Source organism: Pyxicephalus adspersus, chromosome 1 (genome assembly GCF_032062135.1).
Source record: "Pyxicephalus adspersus chromosome 1, UCB_Pads_2.0, whole genome shotgun sequence".
Classification (NCBI taxonomy): domain Eukaryota; kingdom Metazoa; phylum Chordata; class Amphibia; order Anura; family Pyxicephalidae; genus Pyxicephalus; species Pyxicephalus adspersus.
Genome location: NC_092858.1, coordinates 88,515,719 through 88,542,291, shown reverse-complemented (window position 1 = coordinate 88,542,291; position 26,573 = coordinate 88,515,719). Strand labels below are relative to the sequence as shown.

Genomic DNA, 26,573 nt, shown 5'->3' with positions numbered 1-26,573 from the left:
AGGACCTAAATGATGACTTAAATGGAGGGGGGGTTAGTGACAGTATGGCTAAAAAGGAAATCTCTTGATGTTGCTGAAAGTCCTCCAGCCAGGAAATGAGGTAGATTCAGTCTGACATATTGCAGCTTTTAATGCATAATGTGAGTAGCTTACAGTGTGAAATGAAATCAGAGCAAGCGATTTCAGTACAGGAGAGGAGCCTGTACAACCATGGAAGGTAAGAATAGAGTTCAGCCTTAAACAAGTACAATAACTAAGCACAGTAACTAAGGAAGTAACATATCATATATTTACACATGTGTAGAATTTGCCAAGATCAACAAACACACATTTACAGGAACAAGGCATAAATCATGGACACGTGAAATACCATTTTTATATTTTTTCCACCACCTGAATCGAGGGGCGGATGGATCTGGTTACCATGTAAGGTCCATTAGTCCTTTAGGTTTAATTCTATTGATTTTATGCTATTTTAACCCTTAAATTTCCTATGCACATTGATGTATAGGAAACACATGCTTGCATGCATATTTCATATGTACTAAATGTAGATAAAAAATAATAAGAGTTTCATTATTAAATGTAAAAAATAAAAGGGACATAGCACCAGAACACAGGTCATGGACACAATACACCAAAAATAAACCTTGTTATAAACAATATGACATATCATGATGCAGTGACACTTTACAGGCTGAATTGTGAACAAATTGTTGCTAGGATATGGGAGGATCTTTTGTGCTCCCAGGAGGCCATTGGCTTGATGAATGTTCTTTCTTTTCATGTAATTCTCATAGTGTTGTGCAGTGTATGGGAGAAGCTGTACTGCAGATGCCTGAGAAGAGGAGGAAATGTGCAGCTGATCAGGGGAGTTACACTCAGTATATATTTATCCTCCCTTCTCCATTTCATGGAATCAGAAGCAAGGCAACCCAGGGGGCTTATGGGATGCCATATAAAGACCTGTCACTGGTAAGGGGTGAGGCAAAGGGAAACCAGCTAATTTAGAGAGAGAGGAGGAGGATGTGTCAGAGAGAAAGAAGAAAATAGGGAGGTGTAAATTCACATGGGAAGAACTGGAGAGCAAAACACAGCCAGAGGGAGAGATGATAGAAATATATACAAAGCTATCAGCTGGTAAGATTTAGACAGGGAAGCAGGAAAGGACAGGGACATTGGTCATCTCCATCACACACACAGGCATTAGCAGTACCCAAGCCTATCGACTCAGCAATCTACGCCTAAAAATATGTTGCCTGGCCCAGGGGATACAGCTGAGAAAGGACCGAAAGACAGCCATGTCCCCGCACAAAACCCTGGAGAAAAGCAAAAATGTGACGAAGCCAAAGCATTCTATGACAATCTGACTCCCACCAAGAAGCCAAAGCCGGTATGTACATCCCGTGTCTCTTATTACGTGATATTTATTGTGGATTACTCAAAATCACAAAATGTAACGCAGTCACAGCACGAAACCTGATGAACGTGTCCCGTGGCGTACTGTACGACAGCTATTATATGGTGTTTTATCTTATCGCCCTTCTCCATATTATTCTATTTTAATTTTGTTAATCTCCTAGCAGAGTACTGTATGTGAGGCTTGGAATGTTTTTACTCTGAGCCAGGAGATAGTGACAAGCTGATAGATTTAGTTCACATGAAGGTAATTGCTTGTACATAAAGCCTTGTGACCTTCAATTGTGGAATCAGCAGCGGATGTAGAATAGGCGACTGGCCAAGGTCGCTGACCTATGACACCGCTCTACTAGAAAAATGTCCCTGGAACTAAATATACATGTACACAATGTACACACCCACTGCACATTAATGGGTATTTATATATAAACACAACCAAATTAGTACCACTTGTTTCATACAAGTATAGCCCAGTCACCAGTTCATCCTCCACCTATGGTCAACTGCTAATCTGTCAAAATGTGTTGGTATATTAACTATACACATTAAAATGCAATCATTAGGATATAACAATTATTTGGATCAATTTTGGAGTAATATACAACTTATCCATTGCAAATATCTTGCCAAGCTAGTGAAATATGTTCCACTCATCTGAAATAACTAAGATTTTGCTGTGCCAATGTCTCTGGCATTATTATCATTGTCTTGTTTAAATCAGCATATCATAAAAAACAGTAACAGGTTCTCCATCACAGGGTCTCAGGTTACTCATTTTATGGATTTACTTGTATGTCAGAAGGCAAAGCTGTGCTTGATCCTCTGCAGTGAGTACACCCACCCGTTGGTTTACAGATTCATAGTAAAGATAATATATTTCAGAAAGCTCACAAGCTTAACGCTAAGCCAACAGAACAGTAGTCTAACACTAAATACTGTAAAGGTAAGAAAAAATAAAAAAAAACTTCTAATGGATCATCCATTCTGAAAAGAAATGGTTCTCTTTGCACAATTAGGCTTCATAGTAAACAATTTTAGCACTGAATGGCTTAGGTACAGAAGCTTCCTGAACATGACAAGGTGAGTTTACAGTTCATTAAGGGTTAATTAGTATTAAGTCTTAGTTTATAGGTTAGGTTGCTGTTTACGTTTTAAGAGCTTACCTTAGCTGATTATTGTTAGGGGGAGGTTAGGACTCATCCTAACTTGTGCACTGTGATATGGTAATGCGCATGACATTTTGTGCACTTCAATAATGGCATCCGAACACACCTTGCAAGGGGACACACTGTCTGTCATGCATTGGGGTGTGATTGTAAAAATAATTGTCACTTGCTTCTTTTGGTGTGCTGCCATACATTTTGCTCACCTTTACAAAGACACCTGCTGCATTTAGCATTCACAGAACCATATTAGCAGTTTACACCTGCTTTGCCGAGAGCAGTGCCAAGCACCTAAAAAAGACATATTTAGTCAATTTGCAAGTAGCAAATTGGGGAACCACCAGTGTACAATGACAGAGTACAGTTTATAGGAGTTTAAGTGTATCCTGATACAAAATGAGCCTAGACATCCTCACAAAATTTTGACCTAAACTTATCACCTCTAAAATATGTACTGTAACTCACAGTTTGCAAGTGACACAATACAGTACAAGGCAGGTTTCTTTTTACAACTAGCTGGTGTCATTAAGCTAAAGCAAATGCAAGACCTCTAGCCGGTGGTGAATCTATAGTTATAACAGTCTACGTGGAGACCTGATGTCAAAAGCAGAGAAAGAGCCTTTAGACTTGTTGCCTTTTTCCTGGGCTATAATATACTCCCCATTTTTTTTAGCTGCCTAAGAGCTAACTTGCATTTGTAGTAATGAGGCAGCTAAATGCCTGCAAACTACTGATCAACCACTTCCTATATTTTCCTAACACTGAAATGAATAGAGAGTAATTAAATGAAGGAGCATCATGGGAGCACTGGGCCGAGGGGACATTTGCTCCCTGTGGTAGTACAATTATGATATATTAGGCTGCTGCCCTGAGTGAAGATAATATTCCATTAGAGATCTATTAGATGAGAACCCACAATCTATGACAGCAACTGGGTATTATAAAAATATCTGACTGACTGACTGCCAAACCCCTCCTGATCAATGAGTTAGCAGGTTTATTCTATCTATCTATCTATCTATCTATCTATCTATCTATCTATCTCTCTATCTATCTATCTATCTATCTATCTATCTATCTATCTATCTATCTCTCTATCTATATTAATCAACCCATTCTGATTTTTATGACACTTGCCCATCAGTAATGTAGCATTTGTCCATAAAAGTCCATAAAAAATATCCCTGCCATAAAAAGCTGAATATGTGTTTTTCCCTGGCTAAAAGTTCCAAATCCTCCCATGAGGAGCACCAACAATTTATGTAAAAATATGCATTTTGTTCTGTTTTCGTTTTTTACAAACTTCTAGACTATCTATTTCATTACTGGTCTGCTTTGGCAGAGGAAGGGCTTATGCCACTTATGCAGACCACAGGTGCTATGCTAAGAGTATGGTCTTGCTGGCAGTCAGTATGCATTTCCCAATGTTTCTTAGTTTTCATTGAAGTTTCAAATACAGTCATGGTGTGTTATTTCAGAGACAGTTGACATTTAGGGTGACAGCGGTTCCAATGTACACTGGTTTTTCTTACTTGTAGGTAACGGGGTACACTAAGCTATTTTCTTTGTGATCCCACAGCCCTACAAAGGGTAGTTATCACTATGATGGCCTGTAGTGACAGGTCATTAGCCCACACACACATGTCCTAATTAACAGTACGTACGGCAAGTAAATCCACTGGCTTGTAGCATTATACGTAATGTTAGATATGCTATAAGAAAATCAACGATATTTAGGCAAGCAAACCTCTCTTGAAACAATCCAATTAAATGCAGTCATAATTGTGGCCACATGGCTTTGGCTGTAATGACATAAAAAACATCTTTAAGGAAGTTAATGAGAAAATGTAATGATTAATGGAACAGATAACACTAGAAATGTATTATGTAGCTATCAAACTTACACAACTACAAAGGAAGATATGAAATCTAGCTTTTCAAGCTACTTTTGTGCTACTCAATATGGACTTTTTTCATAACATGGCACTAGATATGGTGTCTAGTAACAATACCTTTTTTCTGTTCAATTAGACAAAATGTCTATAACAGCAGACAGGTATAATCAACTTGCATAAAGTAAGCATATGATAGATAGATAGATAGATAGATAGATAGATAGATAGATAGATAGATAGATAGATAGATAGATAGATAGAATAATCTTGTGGCCCATGGTATGCATTTAATTCTAGTCCGAGCCGTTACAACAGAGAGCAAGTGGGTGCCTACCACCCAACACCACTTGAAAAAACCAGTAGTACACTTAGGGCATCATAAAGAACTCCTTCTGATTCCTTCTGCTATAGCACTAGCACCCACCTAACTCCCATTTATTATAAATGACCAAGGGAGTCTTAAGCCACTGCTCAATTTGCACAAAATGTATGTCTGTCCCTATCCTCTCACCTTTAATTCCCATTCAAAATAACAATTTTATTCAAAATAATCTTTGCTTCTCACGTGCCTGGACTATTGTAACAATGTTTATTGTTACAATGTTTGAGTTTTCAAAATCATTTGTCTTTATATAAAGTTTTAAAAATAAGTAAGAAAACAAATCCTATTTACAGATTTCATTCATTTTCTTCATAAATGCTGAAGTTCTCAGTGATTAGCACTTCTGTGTTCATTCAGAAACTAAAGGAGATCAATATACATGACAGTCACGTTTACTGATGTCCCTGCTCTCCATGCTAAAGAGCAAAGCTAGCAATGGGACCAGCTGGAAGACAAGATCCCAGATTTCTTTGCTGGTAAAGGCTGTGAGAAAGAAGCAAGGGTGGGTGTGTACAAGAATAGCTGAGATTAGAAGCTTGTTAGCCACTGATCAAAGCTATTCATGAATTGCCAATGTCTGGGAGCTGCTCTGCTATTAGAAGATTTGTTGACCAGCGTCATTATTATTATTGATATTTTACACACTTGAGTTTTGGTGCGGTTTGTTAAAAAATCCTGCTGGTTATACTATTGTGGTGCAGATTTCAGCAAAGCACGCCTCCCTATGGAATGCATAGTAATGCATTTAGAATGCATGAAAAATGCATCTGAAATTCTCCACACCTAAAACACTGTAACCTCTAACATAGGTGTGACAGGGCCCCTAAGAAACATTAGAACAGCATAATAGCGTATGTAGGCCCTAAGAGTGTTAAAGTAACCCTAAACTGCTTTAAGTTCTTTCAGTTTACTTTAAATTATCATTGTTAGGATTTAGTAAATGTATAAAGTTTATAATATTACTGCCTTTTTTCTTTTTACTATGTATAGCCAAAGCCTCACAATGCAATTACCATTGCTGTGTCTTCACGAGCGCTATTTCTTATGGAGGAAGAACAGAAAATCTACAGTGAGAAGGGTCTAGAAGAATATGTCCGATACCAGCTGGAGCATGAAAGTGAGCCATTCAAACCGGGAGCTGCATTCCCCTTTGTAAAGGTGAGCTTACATTTCTGACATAATTATGTGTATGGTCACTTTGCTCTCCTAATTTCAGTGTTTTACTAATACAGAGAAATAAAATATTGATGCCAAGGATAACGAGGTTTATGTAATCTGCATATTTTATCTGTTGATGTCTTAATAGTAGCATAAATTTTGTCTAGTATACAGTACAGATATAAGGGGTCAATATAAAGCTGAGAATCACACTTTCAGCAAACATTATCTGTATGTAAATCTTCCAGATGCATGTACTTTAGAGGCAGTGAATTATTCACCACAAGAGAATGTTTGCTAAATATCAGATTCTTTGCTTCTAAATAGACAACATAGTGTCTGTCAACCTTCAATTACTAGCACCTTGATATCCCAGCTTGTGTTCAAACATATTATATTATAGGCCCACTTTCTAAACTACATGTTTACACCTCTTTGTGCGTCCCTGTAGAGATTCATGATTGTCACCCCATCTTGATGTGAATTCCTGCCTCACTGAGACCTAAAACTTTATCTCCTCCTCTTAAACACTCATTAAGTATATGAACTCAGTTTGCTATTCAGGATAACTACTGTCACTTCACCTACCTCTGGCTCTGTGGTTGATTGCCCTCTGTTTGTACCAAGTCTGGAATTCCCCGTTCGTTTCTTCTTGATGGACACACCATGGTTATGGGGACATTCATACATTATTTATATTCTCTGGAATGTTTTCCTTTGCTAGTTTACATGCTACTACAGATATTCCTAGCCAAGCGTTTGCCCGTCTCCAACTCCATAATTTTGTTGAATCCCTGACTCTTGGCAAAACTTTTTGGTTGTCCCTTATTGCTTTCAAAAGCTGCTGAATCGATACCCCTTTCATCCTGGGCCTTATCTCTTCTCTCTACACCTCTTTGATCCACCTCATCCACTGGTGTTGTCTCATGTTCAGATTTGGGAGAAGGATCTTGCTTGATGTTGTGGCCACTGGAGGATGGGGGGAGTGTCTGGTCACCTATTGAGACCAACTCTTTTGTCATATGCTCGCTGAAAATTATATTATCATTATCGGTGGCATTTGACCACAGTAAGGATATTTATATATGTTCCGTTCAACTCCCGATTTTAGTTCTGCATCTGTCAGTTACTATGGTGGTGGACCCAAGGTTCCTTATCAATCTCCCAAAAAATCCTTGGGAAACTCTTGTTTTTCATTCTTCGGGAAGTGTCCCTAATCATACTCACATTTTACTTACTTTTACGAAGTTAGGAGAAGACTTTGGCAGGTGTTCATTAAATAAATGATTACTACAATTCTTTTAGGAAGACATGAAAAATTCTTGAACATCTGGCAACCATGGCTGGCCCACTGGGCCATTACCTCTTGCTTTTACATTAGGAAGGTCACTGTAAGACTATTCTATAGTTTTTCTACTGACTTGCTTTTGGGATTAGGAGGCTTAACCCCCCTATTTTTCCTTTTATTTTCCCCCTTCCCCTCTATATTCTGTCTTACACTGCTTCCTGGCATGTCCATACATTATGGTGCTTCCAGTTTGCCAACAAGAATACCTTGACACACCCTTCTGTTTTGGTAACCTAAGTGCTAGAGACTTTTTTAAAGTAGTGAATTGTAGACCCAATTCAAGAATCCTACTACACTTTTCCATTGGCTGTTCTGTTTATAATGTACACTTGTGTTTGTCCTTTATTCTGTTTATTGTTCGCAGTTGCCTATTCTATTTTCAGTACATTTGAAATCCCAAAAAGATATGTGTAAAGAAGTACTAGCTTGTAAAAAAAATTGCAGGTTGAACAATCATCACAAAAAAATAAACATTGTAAGTCTATGCTAAAACTGATGGTAAAGTTCCCGGGCTGCCAATTTTAACTGCTATACGGCAAGTGAGAGAGGTATTTTCTGTGCTTTACTTTTATAGTAGATGCATTTCAAGCATTGTGTTTGTCTTGCAAAGGAAATGGAGGGGTATGTGAAGCTGAAACACATAATTTGTCCTGCCAAATGATTCCAAAATGTTTTTCAACCACTTAAGAACCTCTGGGCAGGCATCCAGAAAGCACTGGTATTCAAATCTATGGAAGAATTTCAGCTGCAGATTGACCTGTATGGAGCTTATTATTTCAGTAACAAAACTGAAAACACAACCACATCACTAGTAAAAGTCTGTGAAAATAGACTATTTACCGGTAACCACTCTCATTCATTTCACTGTAATCAGGGGTCTTGGGGGGGCTTGAAGCATAGAACCACTGCGGAACAGCCTAATTTAGTCTAAGGGTTATGTGCGTACATAGGTTTTAATGGGTTTTACGTTGCTCAAGTTTTTAAGCTAAATTACCTCTGGAGTTCTTGCTGTGAACAATATGGGGTGTTCCCTCTCTTCAGTGTAAAATGTCAGGTTCTCAATAAAGCCAATGCCCCAAACCCACTAATACTTACCTTTAAATCCTTCCTTGCTGCCCTATACTTTGTTTTGCAGCCATCACAAAAAATGTTAGCTTTCCCCATAATGTAGTGCCAAATAATCATGTAGTTGATATACTTGCACCGTTTTGAAACGTCACCACTATTCAACACAGAGTTTACATAAGACATTTTCCTGTGATGGAGTGTTGTAAAGATGAGTATAGGAGGGTTGGGGTGGGTTTTTTAGAAACCCTGTTCCTTTGCCCTGAAAATGCCAGGTCACATCTCTGATCTAAGCTGCTACTGGGACTGCATATTCACCAGGTTTTACCAGGCAAAATAAGTAGTTAATTTATTTCAAAGGGAATTTTAAAATGAAGGTACAACTGCTACCTCCCTTTAGGAACATCTCAGTGTGAAAAGCCTATTTGGATGGAATACTTTTAAGCTCACATATCAAAAACAGTCAAGCTCCACAGAACCTGCATAAAGAGTTCCATCACCACATGGAACTCACTGAAATGAACTATGCAGTGCTTAGAATGACAAATCTTGCCAAAGTAAGCAGATTTTTCAGTAAACTGATCATTCCTAAACTTCTGTGCACTGTGGGGTGTCAAAAACTGAATGTTCTGCCCTGATCAAACATCTGAGGAGATTGTACAGCTGCAAATATGTTAAACTTGCTATCTTTGATGAGGAATTAAATTATACTTAGGTCATGGGGCAATTGATTGTTTTGTAAGTCACATTTTCTGTACACACTAGTCATTGTACAATGTAATGTACAAGTAAGGTGATTGGACCAATTCTTAACATGGTGGTAAAGCTTGGGATAGTCACTCTATTTAGTTATCAAGCTAATATTTGTTCATGCCAAACCTTTGTTTGTTCATTGTGGTGGTTAGGAGCAGAGCTTTTGCTGCTTTTTAACCACAGATAACTACAGCTGATGAAAGCACCACCTTGTCTGTGGCTATCTGAAGAGGAAGAATGGGGATGGTTGATGTCCACCATGGACTGCCTATAAAAAATAAGGCATTTGTTAATTTTTTAAAGATCAGGACAATGGCAATGGCAGACTGTCAACCATGGAGAGTCCATCTGTATAAAATAAGATTTGAGAAAAGCATTTAGGCTACCACTTTCAAAAAACACATTTTACCTCCAGGTTTGTAATTTGCAGTAAATATCTATTGTGAAAATGTAAAAAACTTTACAAGATTCTTTAACAAAAACAATGTAAAAAACATTCCCAAAGATTCTGTAATGGGGACTTCTAAATAACTCTTTACACTCTTTAAAGTTACAATTGTAACTTTTCCCTTGATCAACAAATATCCAATGCCACGTCCCTAAATTGAAACTACGAAAAGGAAAAACTAGATATTGGGACTTTAAAGGCATTACTAATCACCCGGTTCTATTTAGGGGTGCCTACTACATATGACCATAGTTTATAGTAATAGTACGTTTATAATTTTTTTGAAAAATGTATGATCTGTTATCATTATTTAAGATTGAGAAATATATGTGTGTTTTTAGTTTTTGTTTTTTACATACAAAATGTATTGTGATTATTAATAAGTTGTTAATATTGTAGGTCTCCTGGTTCCTGATAAAGCGGACCTTGTTCCGCGAAACGTGTAGAACATATGCATGAGACTACACATCACATGGCTTTGTAATGTGATACTATATATTTGTTTTTAATAATGACAAATTATGTGCAAGTTCAGTGGGATTAGTAATGCCTTTAAAGTCCCAATATCTAGTTTTTCCCTTTTTGTAGACTTCTATATAATACTAATAGATACTGACTCAAGAAAACATAAATTTACCCATACCTATATATTATAATATTTTATCATAGTTTTGTTTTCTGAGTGTCCGTTAACTAAAGTATTTTTTTTTTGTCTGTTTCATCATCTACTTCTAAATAGGGTAATTAAAAGGCTCCTGAATGAAGACATCTTTCCAGATACTCTAACCTATACAGTAGTCCTTCCTACCACTATATCCATTTTATTCTCATGTCAATGTGGTAAATTTGAATGTTTTTCATAATGTTCACGTTTGCATGAGCAAAACTTTACTCCTCTTCCAAGATAGCTGCCTCTAAACAAAGATGAACAAATGTGCAGAACAAGACATGGTAGACCAGTACTGGAGAATTATCAGCTGAAGGAAGACTGTTGGCAATACTGGAATAGCTCCCAACTTTCTGAGAAGAGAAAGAAGGACACCTTTTAGCATGAAATATTAGGATTTAGGATTCATTCACACTATTATATGTCATGGCACGCTATTGAATCTTGGTAATGGACCTGAGTTGCACTAAAGTATGTTGTGCTGTCAAAAATGGTACATGCATCTCTTTCTGGTGCATTTAACACCCCATTCATATTAATTTGTGGGAGAGAAAATGTATGCAGGAAAGTTATTATAAGATGTCTGGTGTGAATACTTTTCATGTCTTGGTTTACTCTCAGGCACTGGAAGCAGTCAACAGTCATCTGCGTCAGCTTTATCCAGACAGCGAAGATCTTTTTGATATAGTACTTATGACAAATAACCATGCACAAGTTGGAGTGAGGCTCATTAATACCATAAACCATTATAGTAAGTATGATGATATCATGCCACTATAATATGTACACAATATTTTTTATTCATTGCATTCTGTTACTACATGCACAATCTAATTGATAAATCACCATCGTATGATCTCTGAAATTACAAAGAAAGTCTGTCCTTGCTGTGAGCAGTAGTGGACAGGATGTAGTAGGATGTAGTACTACAGTATAGTACTCAATAAAAGAACCATTTTAGTATTCCATATCTATATGGCTAACAGCTGACTATATAATGTATATATGTAATAAAATAAAACTGCAAATTCAGGATGCAGTAATCAGTGGTAAATGCAGATGATTAGTTTTAATTTAACTGAACAGAAGTGTTTGTCTGTTCAATGGTCTGTACAAGCTTAGGTTTACATATTTGTAATCCTTTTTTATTTTAGATCTTTTTATTGAACGTTTCTGTATGACTGGAGGCAACAGCCCCATTGGCTACTTAAAAGCTTACCATACCAATTTATACCTCTCATCTGATGCTCAGAAGGTACAGGAAGCTATAGAAGAAGGTAAGTAGCTATCTTGTGTGTTTGGTTAACTTTTAGTGTTTTTTATCTTCATTTTAGTTCATTTTGGCATGAGGAGCTTTCACAGCGGATACTTTTAGTGCAGACAAGAATATATTACCATTGACAGCTGGCACTGACCGATGGCTGGAGTAGCTATAATGCATACAACAATAACAAATGACCAGGTTTTTGTTTTTTGTTTATGATGTAGGAGAGACTGGTTAAAGCTTCTGTCTTGTTACCAAAGGTTTCTCTGTACAGGGACACAGATTGCAAAAAAAAGTTGTCAGAGGTCCCAGCTTTCTTTTTTATATTAATTTCTATTATGTCTGTGTTGCTGTTAGACATTTATTCTTACTTCATGTCTGGTGAAGCTGAGGTTACCAAGACACGATGTAAGAAGTAAAATTAGAAGCATGGAGAAGGCCAGAACCCCAACAACTTTTTATTGTCAACTGTGTCCCTGTTGCAGATTTTTCCTTTACTTCATGTAAGGTGAAACTAGGACAGTTTTTATCACCCAGGATAGCAGTAAAAACTAGGTAGGGGTTTTACTTAGCTCATTAAAGTTCAATGGGCTGTCATTGTAGTCCACTGGACCTAGATTGGACCTACAATATTCCTCTCCAGTGTGGTGCACCACAACATATGGTAAGGAGTTACCATGTATTTAGCTACCTTGCCTTAATCGTATGCTATTCAGAGTCAATGTCACAGCAATGTAAAGTTCATTGCAGCAACATAAGTATTAATATAATGCACATCACATGCCAGGTGTGAATGGGCACTTAGGATTTGGGTGAGGGTTAAGAGTTACAAATAGTCTGAGGATTAGGTTAGGGGTGGGCTTCCAACATACCATTTTTATGCTCATGATTGCCATATTAAGCACATTCTGTAATTTGTTCAAAGAAAAGCGGCCTCTCGATTCTGTAACCTTAAATCTCTGACACTACTGATACTTGCCTTTCTTTTTGCTATAGTAAACCTAAAGACACATTTTGTTTGCTTGAAGTTTGTTTGCAACATGTTTACTGATGAAATTCATTCAGACACGTGGGTAAAGAAACTGGTAACCACCTGGTGCTCAATGCCTGTAATAGTAACTGAAACACGGGGGACATTGCCAGAGCAGGGGGGAGTTGCGTGTAGTATTTAAGAAATATGAAGTTATAGAAATCTCTGAAAATCCTTCTCCTATCCTAAGGTGCCTTATTGTGCTTAAAGTAATCCTAAATGCTATAGTTTATACAGACAGAGACAAATCTTTCAGTTCAACAGTAGGTCAGGTTACAAAACATACTGGCAGGGAGGGCATCCTTGTGTGAACGCAAATGTTATCTGATTCTTGTAGCATTTTGATATGTCATCTTGTGACTGCACTTGAAACCTAGCCCAAAATGAAGTTGCAAAGCAACAAGAAGATGGTGTAGGGAAATACACCTAAGTTTATGTTCTTTCTGGTTACCCAGGGTACATTCATATTTAATTAGCTTTGTAATGGTAAAGCTACAGGAAATTATTTTTTTATAAAACATGTGGAGGAGTCATGCCATTATTGAAAAAGAAGCTAGTTACATATATAGTCCTATTACATGGTTTCTTCTATATTATATTATATTACTTATTGTCTTTACTTTCATAGACTGCTTTTATAATATATATCACAACTGTTAAGATTTATCATGTGATACATTTAAAAAAACTGCCCAAAGCAGTATTGGACACTGGCAAACAAAAAAATATTTAAGTCAGCCCAACATAACCCTTCAGGTATTGCTTGTGTCCTAGAAAGATAAATGTCATCAGATTGGTAAAGACTTTCTCTATTTTTTGACAGCTGCATTAAAGATTTTCCCTTTTTTTTAATAACCAACATATTTTACAGTCATCTTTTCAATCCAAAATCATCTTTACAGTGCTTTGGTTGGTACGTCATTTAGGTGACTGTCAGGGCCAAAAACCCAGACCCGGAACTGGACATTGCAAGGCTAGCCTAGAAGTGACATTTGGGTAATGGGTTCTGTGTATTGGCAGTGGGCCTAATTTCTTAAAGCTATCTAAGGCTGGAGAGAATACACTAATATCAGTGAAGCTGGATGATCCAGCAAACCTGGAATGGATCTGGTCTAGGATTGAAAACAGTTCCTAATATAATCCTGTTTAATAATAATAATAATAATAATAAATAGCAGTAGACTTTTAAAATATCCATTTCAGGTTTGCTGGATCACCTAGGTTCATTGATGAAAGTGTATTTCCTCCAGCCTTGGAGAGCTTTAATAAATCAGGCTCAATGTTCACATCATGTTCTGACATTATGATACTATATAGCTGTAGAGAGATTTCCAGAATATGAGCCGTTTGTATTGCATCACATTATATATATCCTTTTTCTGTACCGATCATACAGAAGAGAAAATCCCCTTCCAGAGAGATCTATGTTTCTAGTTTTGGTCTTTCTAGTTTTTCTAAAATTACCCATCTCTTAATATCAGATAGTAGCAAACCTCTCAGGTTAGTATGTAACAAACCACCCCTTACTATTCTTGAAAATTTTGAATAAAATACATGTTTTGGGAAACAGCCATATCCTGGGGTTTGATGAGTTGCCTATGCTAAAAATTCACTGTATTTGTGATCTCTGATTTTGAGATCAGGTAGCTTGGTGATTGTGGCAATCCTGGATCACATTTCCAGATATAATAGGCTCAGAAGACTATAGTCATCATGGTCAAGTGTTCTCCTTACCGAACAGACACAGGAATCCTAGCTTTTCTATTCTTGTTTTGCACTATACAGTACAAACTGTTATGGTTGATATGTTTTTTACTAACTCTAATCCAGAGAATAAGGAGTATAAGGCCTCCCTTTCATTTTCAGTTATCTCTTAATGCAGTACTGTTTACAATACTACACAGGCTGGTGGTTCCAATTATGGGTTACTGGTGAAGATTGTTGAGAGTGAATCTTCTGCTCCTCAGGATTCACATTCGGCTGCTTCAAACATTTCCCAACTGCAGCTGGCTTCTGATGGAAGCGTGATCTTATCTGTAGACTTCATGGGAATAAAGTCCTGTGCCTTCTGGTCTACAGAGAGGGTAAACCCCTTTTCTTGTTCTCATGTCTCTGCTCCCAAGGTTCTGACATTCGCTATGGGGAACTTTGTTACAGATCTGTTCTGTTAGAATTTGTGTACTTTTTATGGGATTCAGTCCTGAGTCTGGACTCTTCACTTTTCTAGGTTTGGCTTAGCAGACTGTGCATTTACACGATTTGCTGAGAAGCTCCTAAATTTGCCTAATATGATGAAGGTTTGCATCTAGGAGCCCTGTGTGCAGTAATTTCATTATATGCATAAGCATTTTAATACAGGAGAGAAGACTGTACAATTGTGCAAAATTAAATGGGCTGATTTAGATTTTTTTTTTGTTTTTGTTTGGGGAGGGGGGTATAACTGTCAATAAAAACAAAGACTATATTTTTGTCATGAACAATTAATTCAATATTTTTGTGAACTATTTTTTATCACATTACCAGGTATTGCTGCAGCCACCATATTTAACCCCAGTCACAATGTGTCTATTAATGAGGATCAGCTACGAGTGGCATTTGATGGAGATGCTGTTCTTTTTTCTGATGAGTCCGAGCAGATAGTAAAGGAGCATGGCTTGGATATGTTCTTTGAACATGAGAAGGAATATGAAAACAAACCACTGGCACAGGTATTGGCATGGTGCATGTATAAAATAATACATAACTTATTTTAGAAAGATATGGTATGTTGTGATCTTCAAATAATAAATATAAAGTTAACCGCCTGTCACTGATGACCTGTATAGAACATATCTAAATCCAATATAAATTTTAGTATAGACTGTCTTCCAATATCTCTTCTTCTATATCATTCTCCTGTACTCCTAACTAGCCATATAATCTGGATTCAGATTTTTTTTCTTCCTTGAAAATTGAAATAGGTATTTTACCTGGTACACATTCAAGACTTAACCACCAGAACAATCCTGCCATTTGCCATACAATATTAGACCCAGCCTCTAGAGCAGTGTTTCCTACCAGGGTTCCTTGAGCAATGAGAAATTGTTGTCTGTCTAGTGAGTTTAACTAATACCAATTATCTTTTTGGCTATCTGTAAAGCTACATACACACTTCCAATTATTATCGTTGGTAAACGAACGACGAACGATCCTGCACGATATCTGCGAACGATCGTATAGCATCATTTCCAATGACTTTCCTCGTTCGTCGGCGTCGTTGGTTACTTTTTTTACGAACGATTTTTGCCCAATCGATCGTTCGTCGTTCGTTCGTCGTTCATTTTGAACGATAAAAATTGGAAGTGTGTACGCAGCTTAAGGGTGGCATTATTCCCACTGGCCAGCAATATAAGAGGCATTCTTCCTAATGACCACCACACTAATTTACTGTCAGCTGTGGATATAGTACTTATAGTAGGGGTTCCTCGAAGACTTGAAAGTTATTTCAAAGGGTTCCCCCAAGTTAAAAAAAAAAATAGGATTCCATAGCTGTGGTATCATAATCCAGCGTACATACACAAACTTTACCATAGTGTCTCCACTTATTGTTGGAAATATTGCTTCACATATATTGGATATGTGTACGAACTCTTCTTGCAGTTACCTAATTTACTCTCTCATTCACCAGTACATTATATAATGGAGTTAACTTTCTTTTTGTTTTCTAAATATCACAACACTACTAACAGCAGCAAAATGCCTCATAGCCTTTCGTCAGAAGCAAACATCTTCTCCTACACATTAGACAATTGTTCCCTGATGTATTTATATATATCATTCTGGCTCATCATTTTCTTACCCCGCCGCTTACCCCCTACTGTATATATATATATATTTTTTTTTATTGTTTTTCTTTTTCATATTGTTTTGACAAGTTTTTCCATTATACAGAGCTTTTTTACAACATATTTTTTTTACAGTTCTAAGTGCATGTATTTATCACTGTGATAGGGATATCAAGTAGTAAACAACAGTGACCGTCATAAAGACATAGAATCCCTGAGATTTTAAATATGTATCAAGTGGCTCAATTTACATTCTCCATCTTTGGTAATAAAGCTCACCATACTAATTATATTACTGATCTTAGTATAATGTGTTACTTAATTTGATTAATATCAACTCTGTGCTTTCTTCCCAGGGTCCTTTGAAATGTTTCTTGGAAGCTCTAGGAAAGCTGCAGAAGAAGTTCTACCATAAAGGAATGAGAATGAACTGTCCCATACGCACATATCTGGTTACTGCTCGCAGTGCAGCCAGCTCTGGGGCTCGAGCACTAAAGACCTTGCGTAGCTGGGGCCTGGAAACTGATGAGGCCCTCTTTTTAGCTGGGGCCCCAAAGGGACCTCTCCTGGAGAAAATCCGCCCTCATATATTCTTTGATGATCAAATGTTCCATGTTGAAGGTGCTCAGGAGATGGGAACGGTAGCAGCACATGTCCCATATGGTGTGGCACAGAGGCACAAACACACAACAAAAAATGCAACATCCTCCACCAAGTGAGACTGTTGTACAGTTTTATCTTATTACACTTTCTACCTGGATTATCATTATTTATATCTTTATTTAATCTTGTGCACATGACAGATTATGGGAGTCCTCATATATTGTTTTCACTAATATTTATAGTACTGTACCAAAAACTGTCCATAAGGGCATTAGCTAACTGCCAACAAAGGCAACATCTCTCCATATTTACTGACTCTCTGCTCTGAATTAATTTATGAATGTATTTTGTCACTATGCCATTAACAGTGTCACCTTTAAACCAGACTGGAGAAGCCTTATGGTTAATCATTGTTTGTTATGTTGTGTTTCCTAATCAATTCTCTTTCTGCTAACAGAATATAGGTCTGTAACCTGTGTTGTATGTATTTCATTTTTGTTTATATACTGTGTTTTAGATAGGTATGTTTAAAATATTAACTGTTGGTTTGCACTTGACCTTACTATTTTCTCTTTCCTTCACTCTCCCACCTCTCTTAGCTGTCAGGAGTGAACACAGCCCGCGCTTCTGGGTATGAAATAACAAGTGACTCAATCCATGCAACAGACGTGGGCAAATCCCCCAGCACCAGCACCGTCACATAGGGAGAGTCTGTACTCCTGTGTAGGCTATGATGTGAGTGACTAGCAGCATATGCAGTGTAGCTCCTCCTGCTTCCTTTTGCCAAACTAAGTGACCATGGAGTGTAGAAAAGGCGTGAACCTTTGCTATTCTAAAAAAAAACAGGTTTAGTTTGTAGTAAACATTTAAAACAAATATTATTATGTACCTAGAAGATTAAAAACAGCTGCCATTGTTTTCCTGGAGGTGCCCAACCTAGAATGCCTGATAAATAGTTGCTAACTGGCCAGAAAGCACCAGTGCATTACATTTAGAGATGTGGACTGTGTGCTACAACTCCTTGAAAAGCTGAAAGTCTCTTTTTCCATACTAGGCTCCCAAGGTTTAGAGGCTCTCTGGCATTCTGAAAAATAAACTGAAGTATGAGCATTGACCTGTAGGTGCCTGATTTTACTCCTTATAAATTCCAATCTCTGTGTTATAGTTATCATTGTTTTTAACATTTATAAAAATGAAAAAATTTATAGAGTCAGCAAAAAAAAAAACACCTACGTTAAAGCTAATGTATTACTTAAAGGAAAGTGCAAAAAAAAGGCTATCCCTGCAAAGATGGTAAATACTTACCTCACATACTACCTGCAGCACTGAAAGTTACTCTGAAAAGAAAATATCTTTTCTAAAGCCTCTGGGGAAACCAACACTTCGGAGATTGCCACTGTTTTTCTACTATGTTCAAAGATTTTCTTTCTTGGACCCCTACATTATTATCAATGATTATCAAGTTGAATGTTGGCTAATGATGTGATGAACTACAGATTTACTTTAACCTAGCCATGCATGTTGTTAAAGAGCAGGATTAAATTAGTTTTTTAAAACATATCTGTCTTAAAGATATTTAGCCAATTACTATTGTTTTGGAAAATGTAGGCAAAACAGCAATGCATTTGTGTTATTACAGGTTAGAATGTGTTGCATTAAGGCAACAAGGAAAGGGCTAGCCACACACCTTAATGTACTAAAAAAGGCATGTCCTTACAGACACCAGATGCATAGCTTTAGTGCATTGGGTTGCCTTTCAAAATGAATTTTGTGATGCATGTTAAGTGCATTGTAATGTGCACATTATTACTCATGTTAATGTCATGTCATGTCATGCAAAGATCTGTTGGTTGGATTTTAGCTGGTTTAAAAGTATTTGCAGGCTACACAATGCAAGGAATTAAATATATGAAATGCACCTATAAAACCCGCACAGGATAACCATGGCAAGGTACAAAATTGTCATATTGCTCTGACATTTGGGACTTGACATTGATATTTGATACATAGTTTGTAGGGGAGATAGTGATATTAAGGGTGCCAATTGGTGCAATGTGATGTCTTGGTATTTGCTAAATGTTTTTTTTCAGTTTGTTTTGTGCCTTTATGTGACATGGATTGTACAATGGAATTCATAGTCTTCCTGTAAATGTAACGTATGGAATGTACTAAAGCATCATGATACACCTATTTTTGAATAAATAAAACAATGGGCTGCAGTGTAAATGTTACTCAATATTAGTTGTCTTGATTTTCTAAACTGTAGTAAAGCTGGCCATACATGTTCCAATCTTGTTATAAAAAACACTTTTATTAAAAATAAATATTTAACAAATGCTGAGAAAATTAATTTTATGTAAAGTAGCGCAGATAAACACACCAGGTATCACCCTAACCCCAGTGAAAATAGTAGCTAAATACTGATTGATTTCCTCTGCTGTTTTAATTCCAGTTCATATCCATGTTAATCTGTATACAAAAGTAGTGCAGTCTTGAAACCCAGTGAATTGATAAAATGGTCTAATATGACCAACATTGAAGAAAAATATCCTGAGTATTTCCCACACTCTGATAACCTAAATAATCAATTTGCCCAGCAAAAAGGAAAGTAGACATATGAGATAAATTGACAAAATTTGCCCTCCAGTCTACAAGGCCCACCAAAGAATCAGATTATACTTCAGATGGTCCCTTGCTATTTTAGTCTTGCGGCCTAGTTCCTAGGCCTGTAAAAATAGCAGACGCTGCAGTTTGCAATTAACTGATTGCCTGGTTTAGTAATTCCAAAACCAAAGGAAGGTAAAGAAAACCCCCTGGACATTTCTGGCCAATTATATTTCAATGACAAAAAACAAATCTATCCTGACATAACATTTGGTTTACACTCTGAATCTCAGGGATCCCACACAACAGAATAGCGTACGGCTGTAGAATGCAGGGTAAGTTCATCAGGCCAAGAAGTAGAATACAGTATTTAAAAAAAAACTCATTTACAGTTGAAACTTTTGCCATATTATACATTTTTTTATCTAGCAAAAGCAGCCCAAGATAGAACCCAAATTGTGTGGATAATTCATTACGTGGTCATTCCATTCCAGTGACAGGAGAATGAATGAACTCTGTTCTGTTCTATGAAGAGGGAAGGGGGAGGACCAGCAAGTGGCAACCCCACTCCATAATGAAGTACAGAAGTTGACCCACCATGATGGATTGATGAACAACCTTGGGGGACTGCTGTACAGATGCTGTATTTTTGCTTGATATGATCATGTTTATCTCGGGTGACAGTAGTAAGTGTACATACCTTAACTCTTGAAAACTTTTTTTAATACAAAGTGAGAAATTACCGCCTTTCTTTTTATTTCAATATAGGTTGTCTTTAAGATAATAAAACAATTGTATACACTCCCTGAACCTGAAAACATAGTTTTGAATCAGATGGCCTTGTAAACTGGCTCTTATGCATGACTTGAACTGACAGGGGTTGGTGATTACTAAGGACTACAAAATTTGTTGAGCAAATTGCATTAAAGTCTGGGGGGGGGGCAGTAATCCTGATAGGCTGGTCATTTGTACGGCTAATAGGTAAGTTAATGCAAATAAATAAATAAAACAATAATGTAAAATAGGGAGAGGCACACATTTTTTAATTTCCAGGATCAGCCTCCATGGTCCTATACTTTGGCAGTAGATATGGAAATATGTGGAAATACCATTATACATACTAGGAAAGAAGAAAGGAGTCCAGAAATAGTAGGAAGCACTTGTAAGTTTGCACAAGGTTGCTCTGGTTAGTTGTATCACAGCTCTGGACTTATTGGGAAGGAACAAAGGTACTGGATGGGCCTTTCCATTCCACCTGTACACACCTGGACTTTGCTCTAGCCAGACAGGAGGTCTGGGCACAGGTGTACTGTCAGAGGATTCTATGTGTGCGAGTGAATGGCAGCATGCAAGCTGGAAACAAGAATGGATACTGAGCTCTGTGCTGAGAAGCTGTAAATTTCCTGCCAGAATGTTGGACCTAAAGCTACAACCTGTTTGTAAACTGGACTCTGAGCTATTACAAGCTGATGTAAGCTAACCTTATCTTACATTTGTGTTAGCTGAAAATAAGCTGTAATATATTATTCTATTGGCCCAAATGAAGGGACTATTTGTGGCATATGGTTGCTGATTGCTCCCCATTTATTTATTTCTTTTAAATATCTTTAGCAGCAACAGATGCTTCTCATCAAGTAGTACTAGATCTGCTTTAAGGGGTGGACAGGTTAGCAATTGTATAGAAATTGGTCAGCAATAGTTTTGCCTTATCTGGATGTAACAGACATGTTAATGCACAGACAGGTGTTCTCCTACAAAAATGTCAGCCTTACAAATATTTGAAAATTGGCCAAGAGCAGGAAAATCTGGCCATCAACAAGGACATACCCAACAATACTTAATATCCATGCAATAAAAGGAAGTTTTGCACAAAAATACTCCCAAAAGAAATAAGATTTTTACAATACCATCTGCTGAAACAAAAGCCAACAACTTAAAAAACTAAGTGTCCGAGTATCCTAGCCCTTCAAATTCCCAACAAACTAAAATGATAATCAATAAAATGAAATAAGTGGAGCCATTTTCCCATCCAATCTGTTAACGACAAACCATTTTAAAATGGACTTTCAAGGGAAGAACTGTGAACAAGAAGAGGGTAGGGCACAAGACTTCACCAAGGTTAAGAAAGTTTGAAAGCTAACTGTAATATCTCACAAGGCAGCTTAATACCACACTATACCTGCTTTGAGGGTCCTTTAACTGGTTCCTTTGACCATGCTAGCCAAAAGGTTGAAAGGTGTATTGGTGGTTATTAAAGCAGTGTTTGTGGTTACAAAAATTTGCCTAAATTAAAATTCAAATCTAAGAGAAAATACACACCCCATTTCAAAAACATCTGGCTTTTTTTCTACTATTTTCTGATTTTCGTTTTGTAAAGCATTGACAAATTTACCTTATTACCCGTAAATGGGCTACCTTCCCCCATTGACACCATCATAAAAATATTACCTACTCTAATTTACAATAATGTAATGATATTCCTACTCTTACTAACATGGATAAAAGAGGTTTTCCTACCCTCATTGGAAGCAATGCAGAGTGGCTCTCCTCCTACTGACACCAATGTAAGGGGCAGTTTTATCCCACTGACATTGTGGCTGGGCATTTTCTACCCTCATTAACTACTATATAAGGGTTATTTTCTCCTGTCACTCACCATCAATGTAAGGAGGCATTCATCCAATTGACCACCAATATAAGGGGCAGTGCATTACACCCTTGTAACTGCTGCACTCTTTATACCATGCTGTATATCACCTACTGCTCCTAAAATCTATGAAGGATTGTACCTTACATACTCTGGGTGAGTGCATGTGCTGGGCATGCCTGTCTTCATTCATCTACAGTACTTGAGGGCTGATGTGATTATACCAGTATTAAAGAAGAAAGATAAGTTTATTTTTGTTTCAGCTTACAGGAAGTAACCTGCATTTCTGGCAGGGTTTACAGTTATTTTATGTACTTGATAAACTGTGGTGCTTGGGAAGAATGAATACAGTATGAATGAGTATACATGCCTTTACATGTACAGTGGCCAGTGGAAGTAAAGCATCTTCTTGTTTTAGTGATTGGCAGGAATGACTCATGGCCTTATATCATTGCTCAGTGAGAGTAAAAATCACCTCTGAATTAGTGATCAATGGGAGTTTACAATGCCTTTGTATCAATGAGAGGGGCAAAAGGTCTGTGTGTCAGTACTCACACATGCCAAGACAGCCATGGGGGCTAAAAACATACCTACTTTAGTGGAAATAAAGAATCTCCATGCACCTCTTGTTGGTAGGAGTAAAAAAGTCTCTAAGATCAGTAGGTGTAAAAAATGTTCTGGTGTCAGTGGGAGTGATATCTTCTACTGCAGTGGGAAAAACATTCCTCTGCAAAATCCAGAAGTAAAACAAAAAATCTCTGGCATCAGTGGGAGTAATATATCATGCAGCCTTTTGGAATAACCAATATAATATATTTATAATATGCCCAGTTCATGATGCTCTAGCTTAGTGGTCAATGGCATGAATGCCTCTTCCATTGCTGGCCAGTGGGAAGAATGCCATCCTTACGGATAGCCAAAAAGATCAAAAGTATCCGTTAAATTGACCTGAGTGACACAAATTGCTCATTGCTCAAGGAACCCCTAGCAACCAAAAAGAGAGTATTGTATTCAATTATGATCAATGTGATTGGATTAATGGGAATCAGGCAATATTATTATCAAATGGTACTGTACACAAAATTAAATACCATGTTAACTGTCAATCCTCAGGAATCATTAATCTCATTACCAAAAACCTTACGTATATATAAAAACATATATATTCGATCAAAAATGGTAAAATGATAACCCCTATCAGCTGTCACATGAGTGCTGAACACAAGCTTGACACCCACTGTATTACGTTTGCCCCCCCCTGAATAAGTACTACCTAATCCCAGGGGCGAAGACTACAATAAGAAATTATTACAATCAGAAACCAAGTGGATTTTCTCACTAAAAGCCGATCATTTCCCTGGTCTGAGCAATGTTTTCAGCTTCAAACCATTCCTCCAACCCTACTAAACAACATTATAACCCTACTCGTGTTTTATCAAGAATATCACATACCACTATTCTTTTTGCATAAAGTGTTTAAATGTTACTTGTGATTTTTGCATTACTCTGCATGAAATATGAAAAAGTTTTTTGCAAAAATTCTGTATAATTATGTACATAAAACTATACTGACTATGAATTGCAAAAAGCTATTATATTTATTTATGTTTTCATGACTTTACATCATATATACATCATTGTACTAATATTGACTCTGATCTCATTAGGGTAATTCTTTCAATATATTCAAGTTGAGATTTCTCCTTTATCACTAAGGTATCCACTTCATACTCTCGACTCGGGGACGGGAGCACTCTTTTCTAGATGAGTGCTCAATTTGACAGCCCTGCCCCCTATTGGGGCTTGGCCGCTTTCACCCCGTACATCCCCGTCAGTCATGTTAGATGGTAATGCTTTGCTGAGACTGGTCTCTGACTTAGATACAATAACTACATGTGTAAAAATTTGTTGGCGCACCGATTCCCCTAAGGAAGCCTAGTAAGGTGAAACATGCCAGGCACCGGCATCGGTGGACACAAACAATTATCTTGTTTTGCAAGTTATAATACGTATGGTTATTTATATGTGCATATGCTAGATGACGTTTGTATTGTGTCCCCTAGGGCCCAAATTACATTTTGTAGATCACAAGTCCTTATTGTGGCTTACTGAAACTAAAATGTTTTGTATTGCTATTTATGAGAATCATCAATGAATACAATACTCTCCTTTGCCAAAAAACCCTGCTTTTCTATTTTCTTTAAATACTTTTATCCAAAGGGTTGGCACATAGTCTGCTAGGACTACTTACCTAATATTATATATAATAACATCACCACCACTCACACCTCATTATACTAACCCCTAGCAACGTCTGGAGGAACCCTGGTTGAGAAACACTGATATAATATATAACTTGCTCTGCACACACAAACACACACACAATCTGCATATTACAAAAAAAAAAACATACACTCATAGCACTGTATTGCATACATAAACATACATACAAATATACACACTATATACACACATCTTGTCTAGGATGTTTAAATTGCTCAGGCTTCTTTACATACATTTCAGAGTTTGATAACCCCAGGAACTGCAATTGGGTAGCCTTGTAAAATGTGTTTGTGTAAAGGCTTAGTTTTGTTCATTTGGAGCCCTGTAGACCATTCTTTACATTTTTGGTGACCCATTACCAACAAACACAGTACTGTTTGGAAAAAAAACACCAGACTGGTTTTGCATGCCCAACCCAAGAAGCCTAGTGCCCGCTACCTATCCCTTACAAAAACAAATACACAATTGTACACACAGTACTTCATTACATACATAAACCTACACACAAATGTACCTGCTCCATACACAGAATGACAACCCAATCTTATCCAGGCCCAGCATACTTGCATGTGATTATTATTATTAAACAGGATTGATATAGCGCCAACAATTTATGCAGCGCTGTACATTAACTACAGGTGATGTATTTCCTATCTGCCGCCCCTAGTGTACATAGGGGAAAGTGGGGCAGAGAGTTCTCTTTTTTGTAGCAACTTAAGCTCCTTAGGTACAGTGAGTGATTTGGGAAGTAGGTTGAAGCTCTAGGGCAGAGGTAGGCAAACTCCAGCCTTTAGGCCGGATACGGCCTAACCAGTATACCAGTCCGGCCTAACGACCCCCTAGTTATTTATTGTTGGATCCGGCCTAACTGAATTGTCATGTTATGGCAAGTTCTTACGATATTGGGTTCCCGCACAGTAACCCCTATTACTATGCCTAAGGAGCAGAAGCAGTGTGCAGCTACCAGTCTCCGGAAGGTTGACCTCGAACGTCGTGTCTTCAACCCTGAATGGACTGACAAATTTTTCTTCGTCTTACGCGGCAACAAAGCCCTGTGTTTAGTGTGCAACGACACCAACATCACTTTCAAGCAGTCGAATCTCAAGGGGCATTTCGATGCCAAGCATGCGCACACGTACAGAGACTACACTGAGGCTGCTCGCCTGCAGGCATGTTTGGAGATTAAACCCTTCCTTGGGCACCTTGTTTCTTCTGGCCTAGTGTGCCTTCTTGACCTCCTGAAATGGCCTAGTAGTCCAAAAAGTTTGCTGACCCCTGCTCTAGGGAATGCAAGTTATGGGCAATTGCCCAATTTGCCTATCCAAAACAGTGGCCATGAAAGCAAAGGTACAAAGGCAATTTTAGATTATTAGAATAACCTTAGGTCATTGGAGGTGTGGGTCACCTGGAGGATCTGTACTTGAACAGATTTTATTAGAATATATTAGTCTGAAGTAAGGACTGGTTCTCAGAACTGTTAATTGTCAAAGTAAACTCAGATGTCAGGGAACTAGAAACATATATTAAGTATGGTTAACTGTTTGAATATTTACAATAATACAATATACATCTAGGTCTGAAAGCTGTAAACACATAATTACACTGTTAAAACGAGGAGACAATAAGTTGTGCAGTGCAGGAGGAAGAGAACAGAGTGTTAGAGAACTGAGCTTATCAATATGCTGCTTTTCTATTCACCGCCCAGTCACAGGCTGGGGGAGGGACCAGGGACCTGTAAGTGTTATTTGGCTTTAGCAGAGAAAAATTAACATGTAAAGCATCTCTGTTCAATATATACATATTGCATTTGTATATTTAGCTCTTTACCTGGAATTAATCTTTAAATTGTTATTCTTTAGGGTAGGCTTACACAAAGTGTTTGCATACACTTGAAATAAGGAGTGAAATTAAAAAGGAATTCATAATCTAGCAGTCATTCAACAAAGACATGACTAGTAATTTGCAGGGTATTGTTTGTGTTTGGTAAGCATTTTCCCAAGCATTCTACGGAAGTTACATG

The 26,573-nt window shown here is 37.4% G+C and overlaps 1 protein-coding gene across 1 annotated transcript; it reads left to right on the top strand.

The window, feature by feature from the left end:
* The first annotated feature begins 830 nt into the window (after positions 1-830).
* Positions 831-19,250, top strand: NT5C1A (5'-nucleotidase, cytosolic IA). The gene is made up of 7 exons (XM_072417497.1): positions 831-1,393; positions 5,850-6,017; positions 10,920-11,049; positions 11,453-11,575; positions 15,116-15,300; positions 16,773-17,131; positions 17,619-19,250. Exons 1-7 carry the CDS (start codon positions 1,253-1,255, stop codon positions 17,629-17,631), a joined length of 1,119 nt encoding a protein of 372 aa, XP_072273598.1. The 5' UTR covers positions 831-1,252; the 3' UTR covers positions 17,632-19,250.
* The last annotated feature ends 7,323 nt before the right edge of the window (positions 19,251-26,573 follow it).

Bases quoted from the DNA above. Each gene is read 5' to 3' on its own strand.
- NT5C1A (XM_072417497.1), top strand. From the start codon at position 1,253: ATGTTGCCTGGCCCAGGGGATACAGCTGAGAAAGGACCGAAAGACAGC. The intron at 11,050-11,452 runs GTAAGTATGATG...TTTTTATTTTAG, and splicing joins TAATACCATAAACCATTATA to ATCTTTTTATTGAACGTTTC. The intron at 11,576-15,115 runs GTAAGTAGCTAT...TCACATTACCAG, and splicing joins ACAGGAAGCTATAGAAGAAG to GTATTGCTGCAGCCACCATA.